General features: G+C 40.6%; 1 protein-coding gene across 1 annotated transcript in view; it reads left to right on the top strand.

The window, feature by feature from the left end:
- Positions 1-605: 605 nt before the first annotated feature.
- The window catches only part of NTRK1 (neurotrophic receptor tyrosine kinase 1), a 56,239-nt gene continuing 37,184 nt past the window's right edge, over positions 606-19,660 (top strand). Inside the window, exon 1 of the mRNA XM_072427971.1 lies at positions 606-960. Coding sequence (XP_072284072.1) covers positions 740-960 — 221 coding nt within the window. The 5' untranslated portion in view covers positions 606-739. The remainder of the gene's footprint in view (positions 961-19,660) is intronic.

Here is a 19,660-nt window from a genome sequence, read left to right as displayed (position 1 = left end):
GGATTGTATAGTATATGGGCAGCATAAGTGAGATTGTACAATCGGATTGTATAGTATTTGGGCAGCAAAGGTGAGATTGTACAATCGGATTGTATACAGTATGGGCAATTTAAAGAAGATTGTACAATCAGATTATGGAGAATATGGGCAGCATAAATGAGATTGTACAATCAGATTGCATGGTGTATGGTCTGCTAAATTTCACCACCAATTACCCAGCTGACTATTTTCGAACGAGATGGATTGCTTAGACAGGTCCTCAAACTTCACCACTCAACTTGGCAATTGCGGCCAATCTGGGTCTGTACACACCTGCCCGCTTATGGGCATTGCAATAAAGCAACCAATCAGCGACTCCGCCTTTGCTCAGAATCGTTCGGTTTGCCCAGCCATGACATTGGCCGATCTCCTGGAAATTCCTCCTCGGCTTCCCGATTGGACCAATTGTTTGCCATGAGGGATAAGTTGCCCCATGCAGAGATGGTGGGGGCTCGGTGGACCAGGCAGGGGGTGGTCATGTGATGGATCGATAGGGACTGTGGACAATCAGTGCCGTCTTTAAGTATTTATTAATGTGTCCAGGGAGGGAGATGGAGCTTCTCCCCAGCCCCTCCCATCCACTTGTCTGGAGATTGGGGCAGATGAGAGCTCAGAGGAGGCTGAGGGAGGCAGCAGGGAGGGAGCTGCTAGAAGAGCCATGAGCCAGCACCACCAACACATCACCGGCCACTGACCTGCCATGGCACCTGGGAATGCACGACTTACTGACGCCGCCATGAAGATGGACAGCCTGTTTCACACCTGCCGGCTGCTGACCGCCTTCACCTTTCTCCTGGCAGCCGGCGCCGCTACTTCCTGCCCCGAATACTGCCGGTGCTATTCCACCTTCATCCAATGCCTGGAGCCCAACACCGTCACCAACATCTCCGTCTTCCAAAACGTGGAGAACGTCACCGAAATGTGAGTGCCATACACGTCCTGCACGTCTGACGAGGGGAAGAAAGTTTTATCAGAGAGGGGACGGGGGAGAAAGAATGGAAAAAGTAATTATAGAGATATAAAAATGTGTGCGGATATGGAAAAATATAGAAGAGGAGAAATAGACGATGACCTCGGATAGAAAAATCCAATATTATTATTAATAAACAGTATTTATATAGCACCAACATATTACTCAGCGCTGTACAATAAATAGGGGTTGCAAATGACAGACAGATACAAACCATGACATAGGAGGAGAGGATCCTGTACAGAAGAGCTTACAATCTATCTGTGTATCTGTAGATCTGTGATACTAAAAAAGTAGATACAGCGAGATAAAACAGAGAGAGAAAGATGAGGATATAAAAAGAAAAAAGAAAACATGAAGATAAATGAGTGTGGAAAGGAAGAGATAGAGAGAAAGAGAAATATCTGTGTGTCTATAGATGTCATAATAAAAAGTTACATACAGATACAGAGATACAAAGATCATACAGAGAGGGAAACAGGAGAGAGAAAGAAGGAAAGAAAAAAAGAAAACCGATGGTAGATAATGAAAAAAAAATGACAGGAAGAAAGAAAGAAAGAAAGAAAAAAGAGAGAAAGAAAGAAAGAAAGAAAGAGAGAGAGAGAGAGAGAGAGAGAGAGAGAGAGAAAAGAAAAGAAAAGAAAAGAAAAAAATAAGACAATGTATCTATCCATCCAGCATTTCTTTTCTCTATATATCTATTACATGCAGATAAGAGATACACCAATTATATTATAGAGAGGGAAACACTATAGAAGAGCTAGGACAGATATTGATAGAATAAATATATTGATGATAAATAGATAACAAAATAGAAAAACTGATACCTCTTTCTTCTATTATTATTTATCTACTTTCCTTTCTATATCTATCCATCCTGTGATTCTCTCTGTGTTATCTGTGTATCTCTTATCTCTATCTAACTTCTTAGTACTCCTCCTGTGTCACTGTCTGTATTAGTCTTGGATGGATGGATGGATGGATGGATGGATGGATGGATGGATGGAGAAAGGAATAGCTGGATGGGATGGATGGATGGATGGATGGACGGGTGGATGGATGTTGAGAGGGATGGATGGAGAAAGGGATTGATAGAATTCTATAAAGTATCTGTGTGTGTCTACTAGTTAAAAATGATAAAAGGTTCTCCTAAAGGAATCAGAAAAACAAACGCAAAGACTTTTTAAATATTAAAAAATAATTTAAAGTTTACCCTGTAACATTTGGAGAATAAGAAGAGAGGTTGGAAAAAAAAGTTGTCATTATTTTTAGTGAAATGAAAAAAAAAGAAAATAAGCTGCAATTATGATGAATTAAACTTTAAAAAAAGTCAGAGCACCTATAATACATGTGGAAGGGGGCAGAGCTGGGAACAGGAGAAGTCAGCTGGTATTTAAAGGACCATGTCATCTAAAAGTAACATTTGTGTTTTCTAATGGACTAACCCTTCAAGAAATCATTTTTTTTACATTATTATGGTGTTAAGATTTGTTTGGGGTTTTTTTTATTTCATTGTTTATCAAGTCAGCGGGTAATTTCACAGAAGCCGAATGATTGGGCTTTTAAGTCGGAGCTGCTACTGTGCGTCCCCCAATAATGGCACTCACCCCCCTGTGTAATGACAAGGCACTCCTGCCGGGGAAGATTTATTATTGGGTTGGGTTGAAAGGGATTTCCGACAGCTGGATGGACTGATGGATCGCCCCCAATGTGTTGTTTTAGTCCCTACAGCAGTTCTGCAGCAGAATGCAAACACTGCGCTGATTCAAAGCACATGAGTAATATTTAGTGTGCTAAAGCATTGCGTGTCATATACAATTGTCATTGTACCCCTAAGGTGGGATTCCTGCAGACCATAACATGTAATATGTATCAGCATGTTCCCCATAGGAAAGAGGGTGACAACACAGGAGACAGGGACTGAGTGTTGTCACCATATAAAGAAAAGTCACTTTCATGGCAGGATCACCTGGGGTTATGGTAATAAAGGCTGCACAAAGGCAGTATGAACACTTCTTTTTATGACTTTATGTCTTTCTTCCTCTTTTTTTCCTTTCCTGTACCTTTCTATTTCCTTCTTTCTGTCTATCCCTTTATCCTTATACCTGTCCACTTCCCCTACCAACACCTCTCCCTATATCTCTCCTTTATTCCCCCTTATCCTCCCTATCCCTACATCGCTCCATCCACCAATCCATCCATCATTTCCCCCTTCTCATCTTTCTCACTTTTTCCTTTCTCTTTATTCTCAGCTTCTCCCTTCTTCTCTCTCTTTTCTTTCTCTTCCTCCGTTCTCTTTTCCCTTTTCTGTCTTCTTTCTTTTCTCTCTTTCTCGCTCCCTCTTCCTCCCTTACCTTTATTTTCACTCTTTCTTTTTTTATTCCTTTTCTTTCTCTTTTTTCTTTCTTTCCCCTTCTCTTTCCTCTTATCTTTTTTCCCTTTTTCTCATCTTTGTCTATCATCTTTCTCATTTACAGTTTCCTCTCTCTGTCTCTATTCCTTCTTTGTCTTCTTTCCTTTCCTTTGTCTCCTCTCTCATTCTGTTTCTCCTCCACCTTCTCCTCCCTGTTGCCCCTCTTGCTGTGATTGAGCTGTAGCCCTCCTTGAAGCCCCAGGATAGTCATGTCAGCCGGTAGAGTGCAGTCCCCCCGGGGACGGTATGAAAACATACAAGAAGTTATGATAACAAACCAATGACAGCGGACAAAAATAAAAATCAAACTTTGCTACAGATCCAGTCAGTGGGATTCCGGGATAGGACATGATCCGAAACACAGCCGGAGGGGAGCCCTTGATTGGATTCCGGCACATGTTTTCCTAAGGCAGAGGAATTGGGGGGTCTATTTATAAAGGGGCGAGAGGAACCCCAACATTGTCCTCTGTTTTATATTGGTTGTTTCGTTCTTCTTGGATTTACAATCACCCCCCTGATCTCAGTAATCAGAACCGCATCTGTCCATTGCAAATAACAAGAGGTGACCCATCAGTGCTACTGGTAAAGTCGTCATTTAGCTAAAATATTTTATTAAACTTTGGACTGAGGGGAAATTTGCCTTCACTTCCTGCCCAACCACACGTGTCAACCAAAATCTTATAATCCTATTGAGTTCATTCAGGAAACAAATATTTTGTGATAATAATAAGCTATAAAAGCCAAATGATGCAGGTATTAAAAAATCCTGCTTTCCTCTCTTCTCTCTGAGTGCGTCTCTCTCTCCTTCTTTCACTTTTTATCTTTTTCTCCCTCTGTCCTTCTCTTTATCTTCTTCCTGCTTCCCCTCGTTCATGCTCCTTCTACCTCCCTTTCTTTCTCTCTCCCCTCTTCTCTCGTTCTCTCTCTCCCCTCTCCATCTTTTCCCTTTCCCCATCAGTTGTTTTCCCACTCTCTTCTCCTTATCCCTCTCTTTCTATATTTCTTCTCTCTCTTCTTTCGTTCCTCCCCTCCATCCTCCTATCTCTCTCCCCTTCTTTCCCACTCTTGCTCTCTCCTTTCTCCCTTTTTCCTAATCTCTTCGTATTTCCCTTCTCCTCCCTGCTCCCCCCATTCTACCATTCCCTCTCTTTTTCCCAAATTTTATCTCTCTCTCTTTCTCTCTTTCCTTGTCTCTCCTTTCATCCTCTATATCAATCCCTCTCTTCTTTTCCATTATTCTATTTCTTTCTCCCTCTCTTTTTCCATCTCTTCTTGTCTCTTTTCCCCTCTATCTTTTCATCCACTCATTGGCCCTGATTTAATAAAGATCTCCCTGGCTGGAGAGGATACGCTTTCTTCAGTGAAGCTAAGTGATCCAGCAAACCTGGAATGGATATGGTCCAGGATTGAAAACATTTGCTAATAAATAGGAAATGACTTTTAAGAAATCTATTCCATGTTTGCTGGATCACCCAGCTTCACTGATGAAAGTGTATCCTCTCCAGCTTTGGAGAACTTTAAAAAATCAGGCCCAATGTCTCAATTTCCCTCTATCCCCTTTTCTCCCTCCCCTTCCTCTTACCATTTATCTATTTCTCTCCCCCTGAATTTCTCACTCTCTTTCTGCCCCCTTTCCCCTGACCCAGGTGTACTCAGTACCCCCAGGAGGGGCAGGCACAGTTTCGGTTTTATTTGTAGCGGGATCTCATTGTATCAGCGCCTTCATATTTTCATGCTGTGACCACAGAGGGTCGAGGACTTTGGTTGTCTCTCCCTCGGGGGCCCTGGTGATTGGACCTCAGTCAAGGTTTTGTGTGTGAGGTCTGTCCAGCCATGGGGAGCAGATTGCGCTGTCTGTGTTATGGCCCAAGGATAACCTATTTCCAACAAAAGATTTATCTACTTATATTTTACCTTCCCTGATTCCTCCTCTTTTCTCAGCAGCACTTCAATCTTGTTTTTTAAAAAAAACTTTCAATTTGAATTATAAAAATATATTTTTTCAGTTTGTGATTATCAGACAACTCTGTCCGGTAAAACTGTTGTCACTGAGACAGGAAGCAAGAGGAAATCATTCTAAAGGAGTGCTAGAGATCAACCCGGCAGAGTCTCTAATTCTTCCTTACAAGCACTGACAATATCACTTTAAATGCAACTAGTCTACGTCTCCTATATAGCAATCAGCCTATGTTCATGTAAAATCACAACTGTCAAATTGAAATGGGCCAATCAGGTTTTCTGCATGCACATGTGTAAGCAAGGAACCTTCTGGTAGGAGAAGAATGCGTGTTGACTCATCTGTCTGCTGCAGCTCCTTCACTATCTAATCACAGGCAGGGAGAAAGGAGGTGACCAAGTTCTAACTGTACCAACCTGGAGGAGATGGTGGAGGAGATGGACTGGATAGGCAGTAAGGCAAACCGGAGCCATAAAACTGTAATATATGTAATAATATATATAATAAACGTAACTCCAATAACTTTTTTTCCTGGAGTTCAGCTTTAAAAACTCTTTGCATGTGCTTATACACACTAATGCTTCCAATAAGGGCTGCCAATGGAGTGTGTGTCTGTATACGTTGTAAAGTCAATGGGGGGAGTGAGGCGTACAGCGTTCGGGGAGATATCACTTTACAGGGCTTTTAACTGTTCGGTGTTGTTTGTACATCTACATGTCTGTGTGTTGAGAGATTGATCTCTGGAATAACACAGAGTGCTGAGATTTCACATTAGATGAGATTAACTCCGAGGAACCACATAGAAAAGGAAAACAAGTTCCAGATTATTAAATATGGCCTTGTGATGACTGCGGGTCAAGTGCAGCAAACCACGGGGCGACCTGATTAGATACAACCCCATTGTCACCCTGGCTGTAAAAAACTAAAATCAGATATGTTGTTTGGTGTATTGATGCCAATTAGATAAGGATCTCATTGGCTATTAAATCACAGATTTCAATTGGTCAATTAAAAACTAACGCGTCAATATCAGGTGATCATTGTTGGTGGTTTAGTTGTACTGAGCTTGTTTGCTATTTTGCTATAGTTGGGTTTCCATCCATGATCCTTATTCATTTTTATTGACCAGGAAGAGGATCCCAATAGCTTATTCTAATTGGTCAATGCTAAACAAGCATGCCTAATTTAGTTTTCGGGGGATCAGGGGCGGCTGGGTAAATGTAATTGATTTTATTTGTTATTTCATTTCCTAGGTGGGTTTCCACCTGATGATCTTCATTTTAATTTAACTGAACAGGAGACAAGAAATGGTTCTGAAAAGTAATTTCCAATGCTGTTTGATTGAGATCTATTTATAATCAACCACCCATAGGACTTGAAATCATCAATCTAAATCTGTTTCAGTTGATCAATGGTTGATTGTACTATTACAAAAAAATCTTTTTCTTGGGAGGTTTGAACTCCACCATCAATGGAGGATCCACAAGATTTCTAAGGGTGCCTGTGGGAATTTGGGCCCATTGGTGAAATCCAGAACTCATGTTGGATGAGAAGATCTGGGTCACTATTGGCATTTCAGTTCATCCCAAAGGTGTTTATTAGGGTTGAGGTCAGGGCATTGTGCAGGACACTCGAGTTCCTCCAAACCAAACTGGTCCAATTGTATCTTGGATCTTATGAGGATAGCTTTGTACACAGGGGCACAGTCATGCCGGACCAGAAAAAGGTCTTCACCAAACTGCGACCACAAAGTCAGAAGAGCATGATTGTTCAAAATGTTGTTGTATGATGGAGGAATAACAGAAACTGGAAACACCTGAACTCATTTGGCTATCTGAATAGATCTGTCCTCCTGGCTTCTTTTGAATGGAGGTGGGTGAAATCAAGGTTCCAATGAAACTATTTAGGTTGGAGCACCAGCAACAAGGGTTCACTTCACCCACCATGGTGAAGTAATGGTCATTAGATTTCCTAGAAGAGCCAGTAAAGCTTTCAAAATGGTTAAAAATTTAGGATTAAAAAAAGGTCCAAATCTTTTTGAACATTTACAGTAAATGGTCTTTTGACTTGAGTTGCATTCTAGTTATTGGCTTATCTGGAGTTTCGCTTTATACAAACCAGCATAGGTCCCCCACATACATTATTTCAACCCATCAGCAGCTATGGTTTTGAAGGGGGCTTTAGATGTAGAAAAGTAGACTGTTGCCGTTTTCACCCTGAGCCCCGTCGGAGGAGAGTATTGATTTCCTTCTCACAGGTCACATCTCTGGAACACTTGGCTTATTATTTAATGGATGTCCCCAGGGGCCAAGCTCACTAATGATCTGCTATTGTGAACGCCCTGTCCTCTCATTTCACTGTCCATTACCAGAGCTTGCACATGCAATGCTTTGCCAAGGGGAGAGAGGTGCTGCCGACCGTCCCCAAGGCTGTTAACGTGCAGCTGTCACATAGAATTTGATAAGTGACCATGTAATTACACATAAAAATAAAAAAACGCCAATCACCCGCAGCTTTGGATCATAAATAGGCCAACAGTTGGGGAAGGGGAGGGATGCATGAAAACAAAACGAGGAGGCCTTGGAGCACACAAGCTGGGGAGTTTTTGTGGGACAGATTGGAAAAGAAAACTATGAGAGAGTATCCAGTGCCTGAAGAGAGTTTAGCCAAAATTGCTCACAGAATTGTAGGAAAATGTCAAGAAACCACTTACTACATTAATCATACAACAAAGTGAATGACATCAATACAATATTACACCCTTTTTTCCAATGAGGTGGTTGTAAAAGTACATTACTTGTTAGGAATCACTAATACCATAAAGGAAAGTAAGATACATTTGGACCAATCAAATATTTGGGCCAACCCATGGGGAACGTTTTGCACCGGTGAGGCTTTAGGGAAAGCTTTATATTTTCTTCTACCTCCTCTTCTAGGACAATTATCTTTTTTAGCCCTAGTTATTCTTCTGCCATTGCAATTTTTTAACATGTGCACTACATTTTTTTTAAATCCTGTGCAATAAAAAGTTTTGCACAACTCTAAAAGCTTAACAAACTTTGTTAGCCCCATATAATTCATCTCCCACTTATACGTCTGCACAATATTCCCTAATTGTAGCTACACTACCTCTCTTTCCTCATTTGCTCCCAAGTCATATATACAATTCTTTTCCTCCCTATCATTCCATCTTTACAGCCATATATACAGTAACTCTATTGCCCACTGACTCCAAATACAGTCTTATATATCTCCATTATTATTATTATCATTATTATTACACAGTATTAATATAGCGCCATCATACTACACTAACTTTCCCTCAAAGGGGCTCACAATCCAACATCCCAACCTCAGTCATATGTCTTTAATACTGTCTAGGGTCAATTGTGAGGGGAAGCCAATCAACCTAACTGCATGTTTTTGGGATGTTTAAATATACACTTTTCCCCCCACCTGCCTCTCTTCCCCACAAACCCCCAACTGCCATGTGGACCCTACCTTTCTACATCATACTGCCCCAGAACAGCCATTTATATCTTACCATTCTCCCCTACCCACCCTCATCAGCTATGTATACACTATCTCTTGTCCTTAACCATCAACTATTTCCACTACCCTTCTCCTCCACCCAAGTCCCATATATACTTCACTTCAATCCCCAGGAACCTTTAGGAGCCACATATACCCCTCCATTATGCCTAGCAACCCCAAACTATTTACAGTATTCACTACCTCTTTCCCTGACCAAGTTTCAACAGCCATATATACCATACATTCTTCTGTACACTTATTTCCAACAACCATATTTACCCCAACATTCATCTCCACCAAGCCAAATATTCTTCTAAACCCAACCACTGTATATTCTTCATACCTAAATCCTCTCCCACTTCAACCACCAACAATCATATATACCCTTTCCTACCCCTTAACCAAAAACTCCTTAAATTACCCCTTAAATGATATGTTTCCTTCTTTTCAGTATCTTCCCCAGAAATAATATATATATATTATATATTATATATTATATAATATATAATATCTACACCACATTTCACCACATTGGATATCTAAATAGAGTTGTGGCTTAATAGGTGTAACCACCAGGTAGAGTAGTCGGTGACCAGTGATCTACTCCAGCTCTTCTGGAATACTGGTGAGCTGGAATTAAATTTTAATAGTGGTAATAGCTTGTTGTTATTAGCACCCCGTTCATCTGTAGCCCTCTGGAAAATTACTTTTTATGTTAGAATCCAATGTGGAGCCTACTTGAGATGAAGGACCCTATTTCACAAGATGGTACATGGATTGGTGAATGGCCATGGACACTTACACCTCTATACCTGAACATTTCTCCTTCACTAGAACATTGCAGCGGAGGAACTAATAGAGAACATGTGTGAACCTTGCCAACCCTGCTTCAAAGTGAACTTTGCTCTAAAGCTGATATAGAAGTTTTTGGTGAATGTTTTTGATCTGAATAGTCCACCGGCTTTAAGTATCCTTTAAGGCCTTATGTGGGATACTTCTGTTCTAATTTTGAACTCTGCTTTGTGAAAACACCTAAGGGTGTCCTTTTCTTTCTACACCATACCGCCTAAAATAAATCAAATATTAGGAAACATGAGTGACAACTATTTTGGCAATGTCGGCCAATAGATAGAACTGAGAAGCCAAGTCTTTCAACCTCCCTGGTTGAGTTCTTTTGAAATTTATGAAGTCAATGAAGTGCTTCAGCTCATCAACTTCCATCAATAGGTATTTTGTTTTGACTGATACTCCAATCACTATTAACCTTTAATAAAGGCTTATTCCTCCGACCTTGAGGCCCGTATTTCAGCAACCCTTGTTTATGGTGACACCACATTAACCTGTCACCTGTCTCCTCTGTGCAATAAATGAAAAGGGCTCATCGTTAATCCACGTTAACAGCTCTGCTGCCACGTTAGTGTATTAATTACGGGCGATGATGCTTTTCGTTTGATCTTTCACAAGCCTGCCGAGACAGAGACTCAAGGTCTTTAACCAATTACATTAGCCGGTCAGGAAAACAGCATGGCTTCCATTAGTTGCTTGTTGTTCAGACAGATAACGCATCATTAAAGTACCGGTCGTCGCAGATGATAATCTCACTTAATTTATAGGTTGGGGGGGGGTAATGGAGTTGAAAACCTCTTTAATCCCTTAGACCATCATCGACAGAAAGGTCGATGATATTAATTGAGATTGTAATACCAGACTTAGTATACAAAGGCTAATTAATTCCGTACATGATCTCTATCACTGTCCTGAACACAGATTATATTAGATTGTGATCAATCGGAGCTAAAGAGATGAGAGAAGCCGCTGGTGTTTGTATCATGATGAAAGTCTATCTCCAAATTGGACCGTGGACCACAGCAGGACCCGTATGATAGGAGGTGAAGGTGACCGGAAACTTTGATTAATGAAAGGCAGATATATTTTCGTTACCCAATAATTATGATTTTTATTTTAGATTTTCAGAATAAAGTTGTATGTACCCCAAGCACTGTACTGCCGGTATGCAAATGACGTGTGTGTGGTTTTCCACAAAAATGGCGGCAGTAGTTCACAAAGGTGGCAGCAGTCTAAGAAGTGAGGAAGGATAGTAAAGGAATTCATATGGGTGCTTAGATTTAGGTGAGGATAAATTGGGCTTCTTTTGTTTTCACAGGTTGGGTCAAAAGTCCAAAAAATCCAAACTCTTTGGCAGGGTATTTTTAACGGGTATAGGCAGGATTAGTGTAGGGATTACAGGGAAGGTTGATGTCAGGGTTAAAGGAAGGCTAGTGAAGGGTTAGTATTAGGGTTACGGGGAGAGTTAGTGTTGTAGCAAGGGTGGGAGGGTTACAGTAAGGGTTGGTAGTAGGTCTACTGAGACAGTTAGTGTTACATGGAAGGTAAATGCTGTAGGGAAATTTAGTGTTAGGGTTACAGGATAAGGTCACAGAGAGGATTTGAAGGAGAGTTAGGCTTAGCTTTACAGGCAAGGTTAATAAGGGTTACAGGTAGGGGTATTCTGAGGGTGCAGGGAGGGTTAGTGTTACTTGATAGGGTTTATGTGGGAATTACCGAAGGTATTAGTTTTGGGGTTATAGAAAGAACTAGTGTCAAGTTTGCAGGAAGGTTACATTTGAGGGTTACAAGGAACATTTTAGTTAGGGATACATTCTTGAGTATGTTAGGTTTACAGGGTCAGTGGTAGAAAGTAAGTTAGTGTTGAGATTACAGAGAAGATTAGTGTTTGATTCCAAGAAAATGTTAGTGCTGGAGTTGCAGGAAGGAATTGTGTGTTGCTTCCAGTGTGATCAGTATTAGGGACACATAGAGGACTAGTAATAGGATTACAAGAAGTATCAGTAACAGGGTTAGTTAGTTAGTTAGTTAGTTTTAGGGTTACATGGAGGGTTAATAATAGGATTACAGGAAGGGTTGGTATAAATAGTTAGTATATATTAGGGTTACAAGGAGAGATAGTATTAGAGTTACAGGGAGGGTTAGTATTAGGGTTACAGGGAGGGTTGGTATTATGGGTATAGGAAGGGTTAGTATTAGGATTACAGGGAGGGTTAGTATTAGAGTTACAAGGAGGGTTAGTATTAGGGTTACAGAAAGGGTTAGAATTAGAGTTACAGGGAGGATTGGTAATAGGGTTACAGGGAGGGTTAGTGTTAGGGTTACAAGGAGGGTTAGTATTAGGGTTACAGGGGGGTTAGTAGGAGAGTTACAGGAAGGGTTTGTATTAGGATTACAAGCAGGGTTAGTATTAGGGTTACAGGGGGGGTTAGTAATATGGTTACAGGGAGGGTTAGTATTAGGTTAACAAGGAGGGTTAGTGTTACAAGATGTTTTAGTATTAGGGTTACAGGGAGGGTTAGTATTAGGGTTACAGTGGGCCAGTGTATTAGGGTTACAGTGTATTAAGTGTTTTCTTTTACCTAAAACTGTTCAACCTCTAAACAATTGTAATTTCTCTGCATGTAAGAACTTGGTTGGCCAGGAGACAAAAAAACTCTCATAGGTGTATATCATCCCTGTATTTACCATTTATAGCAATATATTATTAATATTATTATTTGTAAAGTACATGTTAGAGCTTAAAGCGTACAGAGAGGGGGCAAAAGTAGGCCAACCATGGAGCTGTAGACAGGTTGGTATTGACTAACATATGATTCCACTTCCAGTTCCCTGATATTTCCATTACCTCCTAATCCAGCATTGCTCTGGAGGACATTAGGCCGCCGTCACCCAAATAATGATTTATACGTCGCATTGTGGAACAAAGCAGGATGCACCGCATGAATATAATATGTCTCCTGGAGCATACATGAGTAATATAGAGTTATGTGCGGTGAGCTGTGTCCATATATAATGTATTTATTCTGTAATAAAATCTTACATTACTACAATCCTGTGAATTAGGTCCGGGGTCAGGAAGATTACGGATAGTAGGGAAATCTGGAGCGTTTAGAGTTACAATGTACTCTGGGAACCTCAGGACGATAATCCCACCTAGAGCCGGGAGATGTGATCAGACACACAGAACATGTGTTGGACATAGTATAGGGCAAAATATTCTATTTACACTTGGAAGCTGGGAAAACGCTGAGTAGAATCGACCAAGCAGCAGCCAAGTTTAATCACTGCTCCTAATCGAATCCCGGCAGCATTAGAGGCTATTAGTGATAATCCACTTTGCGCTAAAAGGCTTTTGTCACAGGAAGAGCCTGTAACACAGCACCAGTACGCCGTACCCTTGTGTAACCGGCTTTATTATTATTATTATTATTGAATAGTTGGATGTTTATTTTATTACAAATACATGTCAGGCTCTCGGATGTTATACAAGTGTAGTTTACTTGTAGGATTTCCAGAATAGGCCATTGGTTAGGACTCTAATTTCAGCGGGTTGACAATTTAAGAAATATGAATTGGATTACAAAGTCAGTTGCTATTGTACCGTGTAACTAGTAACCAGTGGGAACTTTGGATAGGACCCTTTTCTTCCCCCCGAAGAGGGGTAGCAACTGCCAGTGCTGCTGCAAGCTGTGATTCCGTTGGGTACCCTTGCACACACTAACACACAGGCTGCACTACAAACACACCCTCTTTGAAGATTTCTTTGAAACCCCCATCTTCAGGCAGCTTCCCCTTCCTTTATGGCTTGAGGATTCTCTCCATCAGTCCATCAGCTCCTTACATCAGGGAAGGGGGCTAAATCCAGAAGGTACAACTATGGACATGGCCACTCGTTATCCTTCCACCTCTCCTATGCTGCTTTAGCATTTAACGTGAGGTGGGAAGGTGTGCACGGGCAGAAAATCACCTTTAAAATGGGCAACACATGTCAAAGCCCCGCCTATGAGGAGCCATAGGGGTTACGGTTACACCCCTGAGCAGCCACCACTTCATTTCCAGATTACATTGATGAACAACAAATTTTAGTATAGATATTTATAAATCTACAGCAGAACCGGCATTTAGGCTCCAGAGTAAGAGCCCATTTACACCAGGTGAAGTAATTGAAAACATCATGCATGTTCATGCACCTTTTGATATACTAAGTAACACATTTAAGTGATATATGTTCAATTTAAACTGTCAGCTGGTTTAGCTCTTCACCACTGATATAATATTTTTGGCATCACTGACCTTTTAAAGGGACAGTCACATATGTCACCACTTGGTCCCATCATAAAAATAAATCTAGATTCTCTGTGGCTTTCCCAAAGCCATCTCTGAATTACATAAAACTGCAGCCTGTAATGGAGCTCTAAGCTATAGATGATGCCATAACATAACCACATAAAACATATGATGGATTTACGATCTTTTAAGTAGTTTGGAAAATGTAATTCGGAGAGAGTGACAGCATTTTCACAAAATGGCCAGACCCCTCGCTATGGCCTGGGTTATATTTTCTGGAATAATGGAATAAAAAGGAGCTGTAAATCAGTACAAGGGCAAATTGCCCTGTAATGAGATCATCGACAGAGGACCTATGTAATATCAATGGATAAAATGAGCTATGTTAGTACATTGAGGGCAACATTTAAAATACATTTTAGGGGCCAACAGCTTTGTAGCTAAGATTGCCTTCCCCATTTTATCTCAAAGAACCAATACTAGCTATATAAATGGTAACATTTGATTGAATGATTGCTTGATTCTCTCACTTCTTGATAAGTCATTGAAATGAAAAAAAATGGGACACTGGCATCAAAAAAATGGTGTTCTACTATTTTTTCCATTTTACCACTGGGGTTTACCTTCCTTATACAACTATATGGTGAACTGAATTTACTAGCAGCATTGGTTCAGGGGGACATGGACATGTTGCCCACTGCAGGTGCAGGATAAGGGATCCATCTCCTTCCTCTTTCAACACATTGATATTCAGGTCGTACAGCAATGGACTGATTACCAATGGATATTTGGAATTTGGGGGGAACCATTGCTAATAGGAGAATATACTAATTGTTGGTCCATGGTAGGAAAAGAATCAAGGACCCCTCTACAACAAAACAAGGACCTAAATCATTTACTCAACGTGCCAGATGGTACAACCAGAAAATAAACAGATTGAACTGCTAATTCTATAGAAAATCATTACAAAATAAAAATGTTCCACTATTTTATTTTATCAATTGAATATATTTGCTGATGTAGAGTTGTATTACCATAAGGCAACCGTGGGTTTGAAGCCTACGACAGAAGGGTTAGAAGAATGGCGGCACCAAGCCTCAAAATGAACAAACTGTGATAGCTTTGTCCATGCATAGTCCTCTCTGGTCTAGTGATGGGTGAATGTCCCCAGGTTCAGTTTGCTACAAGTTCAGTAAACAACCTTGTGTCCACATCAAACCCATACACACAAGCCCTTGACCGGGCTTTTATGGGGCCATTTCCTTAGGTACATAGTAGGTACATTTTCACAGTTTTCTTGCTTGATGGTCGGTATAGTGGTAAAGTAGCTGACCATTTGGTGAATACAATGGCAATGGCAATTGATCAATTGTTGGGAACCCATGAAGAATTTATTCCATAGTAAATTCAGCGTTTCGGGAGTTTTATCAGGCTCTCTTCATCAGGGCTTCGAAATTCTAGTAAGGAGTCTAGTGTGGGTGTCCGACTTCAACAGATTAAAAAGGATAAATAATAAAATCTTTGGGTGAAGAGCAGGCTCTGGTCTTTAAAGACAGAACTTGGTATCAAAACAGAGACAATGAACGTTTAGATTGCAAAGCCGATCTTCTGCCTATACAGCCACTTAGTTTCCTGTAGTCTGGAGAGCATACGAGGTGAGACAACACGCATTAGACTGTATTAGACATGTTGATCTGTGTTCAGCAACCAGCCTGCAAATTAAACTGATGCACCAACCCCCCAGGGGTAGACGGCTTCCCACTGGACACTGAATACATCACTTCCCCTAGCTGTGCTTACTAAAGCCCCCTGGAGAACTGCATTCACTTCAAAACAAATACTTCTATAGATGATGCCAAGGACATTGTAAACATCTAGGATGAGTTTAATGTATTAATATTTGATTGCCTAATGTTTATTTTAACATAAAGTCTTTAAAAGGAGACACTGGATTTATTTAAAGCAAAACTTCAGACAAGTTGATTTAGCTCTGTAAACGGGATGGATTTATTCTTCTATTTAAAGGAGAACTCCCTCCCTAAAGTAGACATTTGCTGCAATATTCAGTTACAGTCCAGAGATTTTTCCTGTAGTACTTTCTTCTGCCACGAGATGTCCTCAGTCTGATGGCCATCATCTTCTTCCTCTGAGCCCAGGTTGTCCTGGACTCACCCCCCAACCTGTGGTTTGAAAGTGAAAGAAAATCAGCACAGTGATGAGCTCTTCTCTACCACTCTGTCATTGTCTTCTTCTCAAACCAGAATGCTTTTGTATCAGCATAGGAGCTGATTGGCTGCAATGATTTTTACATTGATAATCCATAAGAACATTTTGGATTTACATAAACTTTAGAGGAACTATACTCAAAACTCAAAAAATGAAAACAAAAACACACTTACCTTCAATCCCGCAGGGTAGTCTGATCACTCCGGGGGTGTCCTGCATTGTCCCAGCATCCATCCCGGAGTCATCTCTTCCAGGTTCTTCATCCTACGTCACCCAACCCAGACGCAAGATTGGGTGACATAGGATTCTTTGAGCAAAAAGGCTCCTTCTGTGCATGCCCGAGATACTCGGGCATGTGCAGAAAGAGGACCAAGAGCCTCCCAGGATACCTGACGTATCCCGGGAGGCTTTGCGCTGCCGTTCATTCTTGACAGCCTAGGTGGCTAAGAATTTGGGGGCGGTGCTGCACCCTTTTCTTTAAAAAAAATAACATAATTTTTACCTTACATAAAAGAGTTTCTACCCTTTCATGTAAAGTGAAAATTCTGAGTTTGGGTATGCTTTAAGTTCTACAACACTTTCCTAATGAGTTTTCTTCTAAAAAGATTGTTTTTTTTCAATATATGCAACATTTGCAAGTGTATTTCCTTGTCACAAAAGACCCCCAGGCAATAAATCCAACAAGCTCCCCGCCCCCCTGTCTGCCATCCCCAATAGTTTTGACGGAGAGGGGTCATTGGAGCATTGTGATTGTGTGTAACACGGAGGATGCATTAATCTGGGCCAATGTTTTCATCAGCAATATCTCTGTCCTTTCATGCAGTGGATACAATCTTTAGAAGGTGGTAGGAAGGGTGACCCCCTACTCTACAGATGACCTCATGATGAAAGAGGACACCCACTTCATTAACAGCACGCATTTTAGGAGTGGGTGTTATACATGTGGAGGAGGGGGGCAGAGGAATACAGAAATATAAAACCTGTCTAAAAGAAAGATGTCATCTTTCTACTCACACAGACTATCTGTGTACACAAACAATGGGGAACAAGCAAAGGACGTTGGGAAATAGATAGTGTGGATATATGGTATATATAGAATATCGGTGAATGGCACTGGTAAATTATTATATATATATATATATATATATATATATATATATCGCTATGTACATGTGATATAAAATCCAATTGCCTGCTTTGAAAGGTCTACAGAAGTGAGCTGGCCATCTACCTTGGAACGTGCCATGAGAACTTTACCAGCAAGAATCCATACAAGTTGGGTATTATCAGGAGTGAATAGAGAGAAAGTGAATAGAGTGAAAAGAGAGCTGAATATTTCCAGAGTACCGTGAGAACTGGATGTTACCCAAGAGACTGCCACGGAATTAGACCTTACCAGAGAGAATGCCATTAGAGATACACATTACTAGAGTGCTATGAGAGCTGGATAATGGATATCACCATAAGGACCAGACTGCGAACCATACCAGAGAGAGTGCTATGAGAGCTGAACATAGGAGAGAGTGCCAAGAAAGTGCCAGAAATATTAGACATTGCAATAAGAAATGCAATTGGAGCTAGACATTACCAGAGAGATTGTTATGAAAGCTGAACAATACCAGAAAATGAGAGCTAGATAATGGATATTACCATAGAGAGTACCATAGGAACTGGACAGTGAACCTTACCAGGGAAAGTGCTATGAGAATAGAACAATAAATTAGAGAGTGCCATGAAAGCTGAAAATTAACTTAGAGAATGGCAGGGATACCAGATATTACCAAAAAATACCATTAGAGCTGAACATTACCTGAGAGAGAGAGTGGTATGAGAGCTGGACATTACCAGAAAGAGTACTGGAAGATTTGGATAGTGTATATTATCAAAGAAAGTATTAAAGAGCTTAACAACAGATATTAACAAGGCGAGTGCTGTAAGAGCTGGATATTACAAGAGAGTGCCATGAGAGCTTGACATTACCAGATAAAGTTCCATAAGAACTCAACAGTGGACATTATCAAAGCGAGTGCCATAAGAGGTGTACAGTGGGCATTACTAAGGAGAGTGCTATGAGCGTTAAACATTACCAGAGAGAGTGCCATGAGCGTTAGACATTACCAGAAGTAGTGTTGAGAGAGATAAAAATTTTCAATAAAATTGCAGTAAAAATAAGGAATTTCCAGAGTCATTTGGACACACTTATGCTCAAGGTGATGACCATGGAGAGGAAATCAGAATATGATTGGGTAATGACATGGACCCCCCAGAAGCAGGAACCTGGTAGCAGCTGGTACCTCTATTTTAACACTACTACATCTGAGCTTACCAGAAAAGTGCCATCACTCATCTCATTAAACGCTGACTCCATCCCGCTTCCAAAAAAACAGGGAACTTAGTAGTAGTGTCCACCTGGTAAAAAAGGGCACTTTCATTTTTGCAGGTTATGATCAAGCCAAAAATAGGTTTTGTACATTGTCTGAGCTAATTTACATGTACTTCCTATTTGATTTTTAGATTCTTTGAGATTATCGTAAAACCATACAGTAGACTGACCCTTGGGACTGCCCCCAAGGACGTGCCTCCTATGACTATATGGTAGTTGTATCCATCATCCAGATGTGGTGGCGTGGAGTTATTGATCCCCGAAATGCGTAATTTGTAAACGTCAGTCTATATGAGACCTCTGATGTCTCTTCAAAGACTTCTTAGATCTGAGCCAATGACCGAAGAACAAAGTTCATGAAAATAATTGCACAGCTGGTAGACGTTTTCATATTTGGTCCCTCTGTCCAGGTGGTCTCCATTGGCGTTGTGAGCTAATGATTTATGTCTAGTAAGTGGGTGTTCATTATATAAGTAATTGTGTAATAACTTGCCAGTCATAGGTCTATTGCTCAGGGACTTCATCAAAAAAACTCAATGGGGCCTGAGGGTGTGGGCATTATAACCTTGGTAATTTCATGTTACCTCTGTCTCTCACTTATGAAACCAGAAGGTAAAGATTTTATTTAAAATATGTATGTAGTGATGGTAAGCAATATAATGCTTAGCAATATAATGATAGTGCTTGTCAAGCATCATAGCAATGTGAACTTTGTACTATATATATAGATTATGGCAGTTTTGACCAACTTTCTTGATGTAGGGGTTCTCATGTATAACCCATGAAATTACCAAAGAGCAACACATAATATTTAGTAAATGTAATGCTACAGAAAGCTGTCAAAAACTAAATACATGCAACAGGAGGTGGAGACTGCAGATATAGTATAGGAGATGGTCAGAGACTGCAGACATAGTACAGGAGATGGTCAGACTGCAGACATAGTACAGGAGATGGTCAGAGACTGCAGACATAGTACAGGAGATGGTCAGAGACTGCAGA

The sequence above is a fragment of the Pyxicephalus adspersus genome, chromosome 12, assembly GCF_032062135.1.
Source record: "Pyxicephalus adspersus chromosome 12, UCB_Pads_2.0, whole genome shotgun sequence".
In the NCBI taxonomy this organism is placed as follows: Eukaryota; Metazoa; Chordata; class Amphibia; order Anura; family Pyxicephalidae; genus Pyxicephalus; species Pyxicephalus adspersus.
The sequence above is the reverse complement of the archived record's forward strand: the minus strand, read 5'-3'. Positions and strand labels throughout refer to the sequence as shown.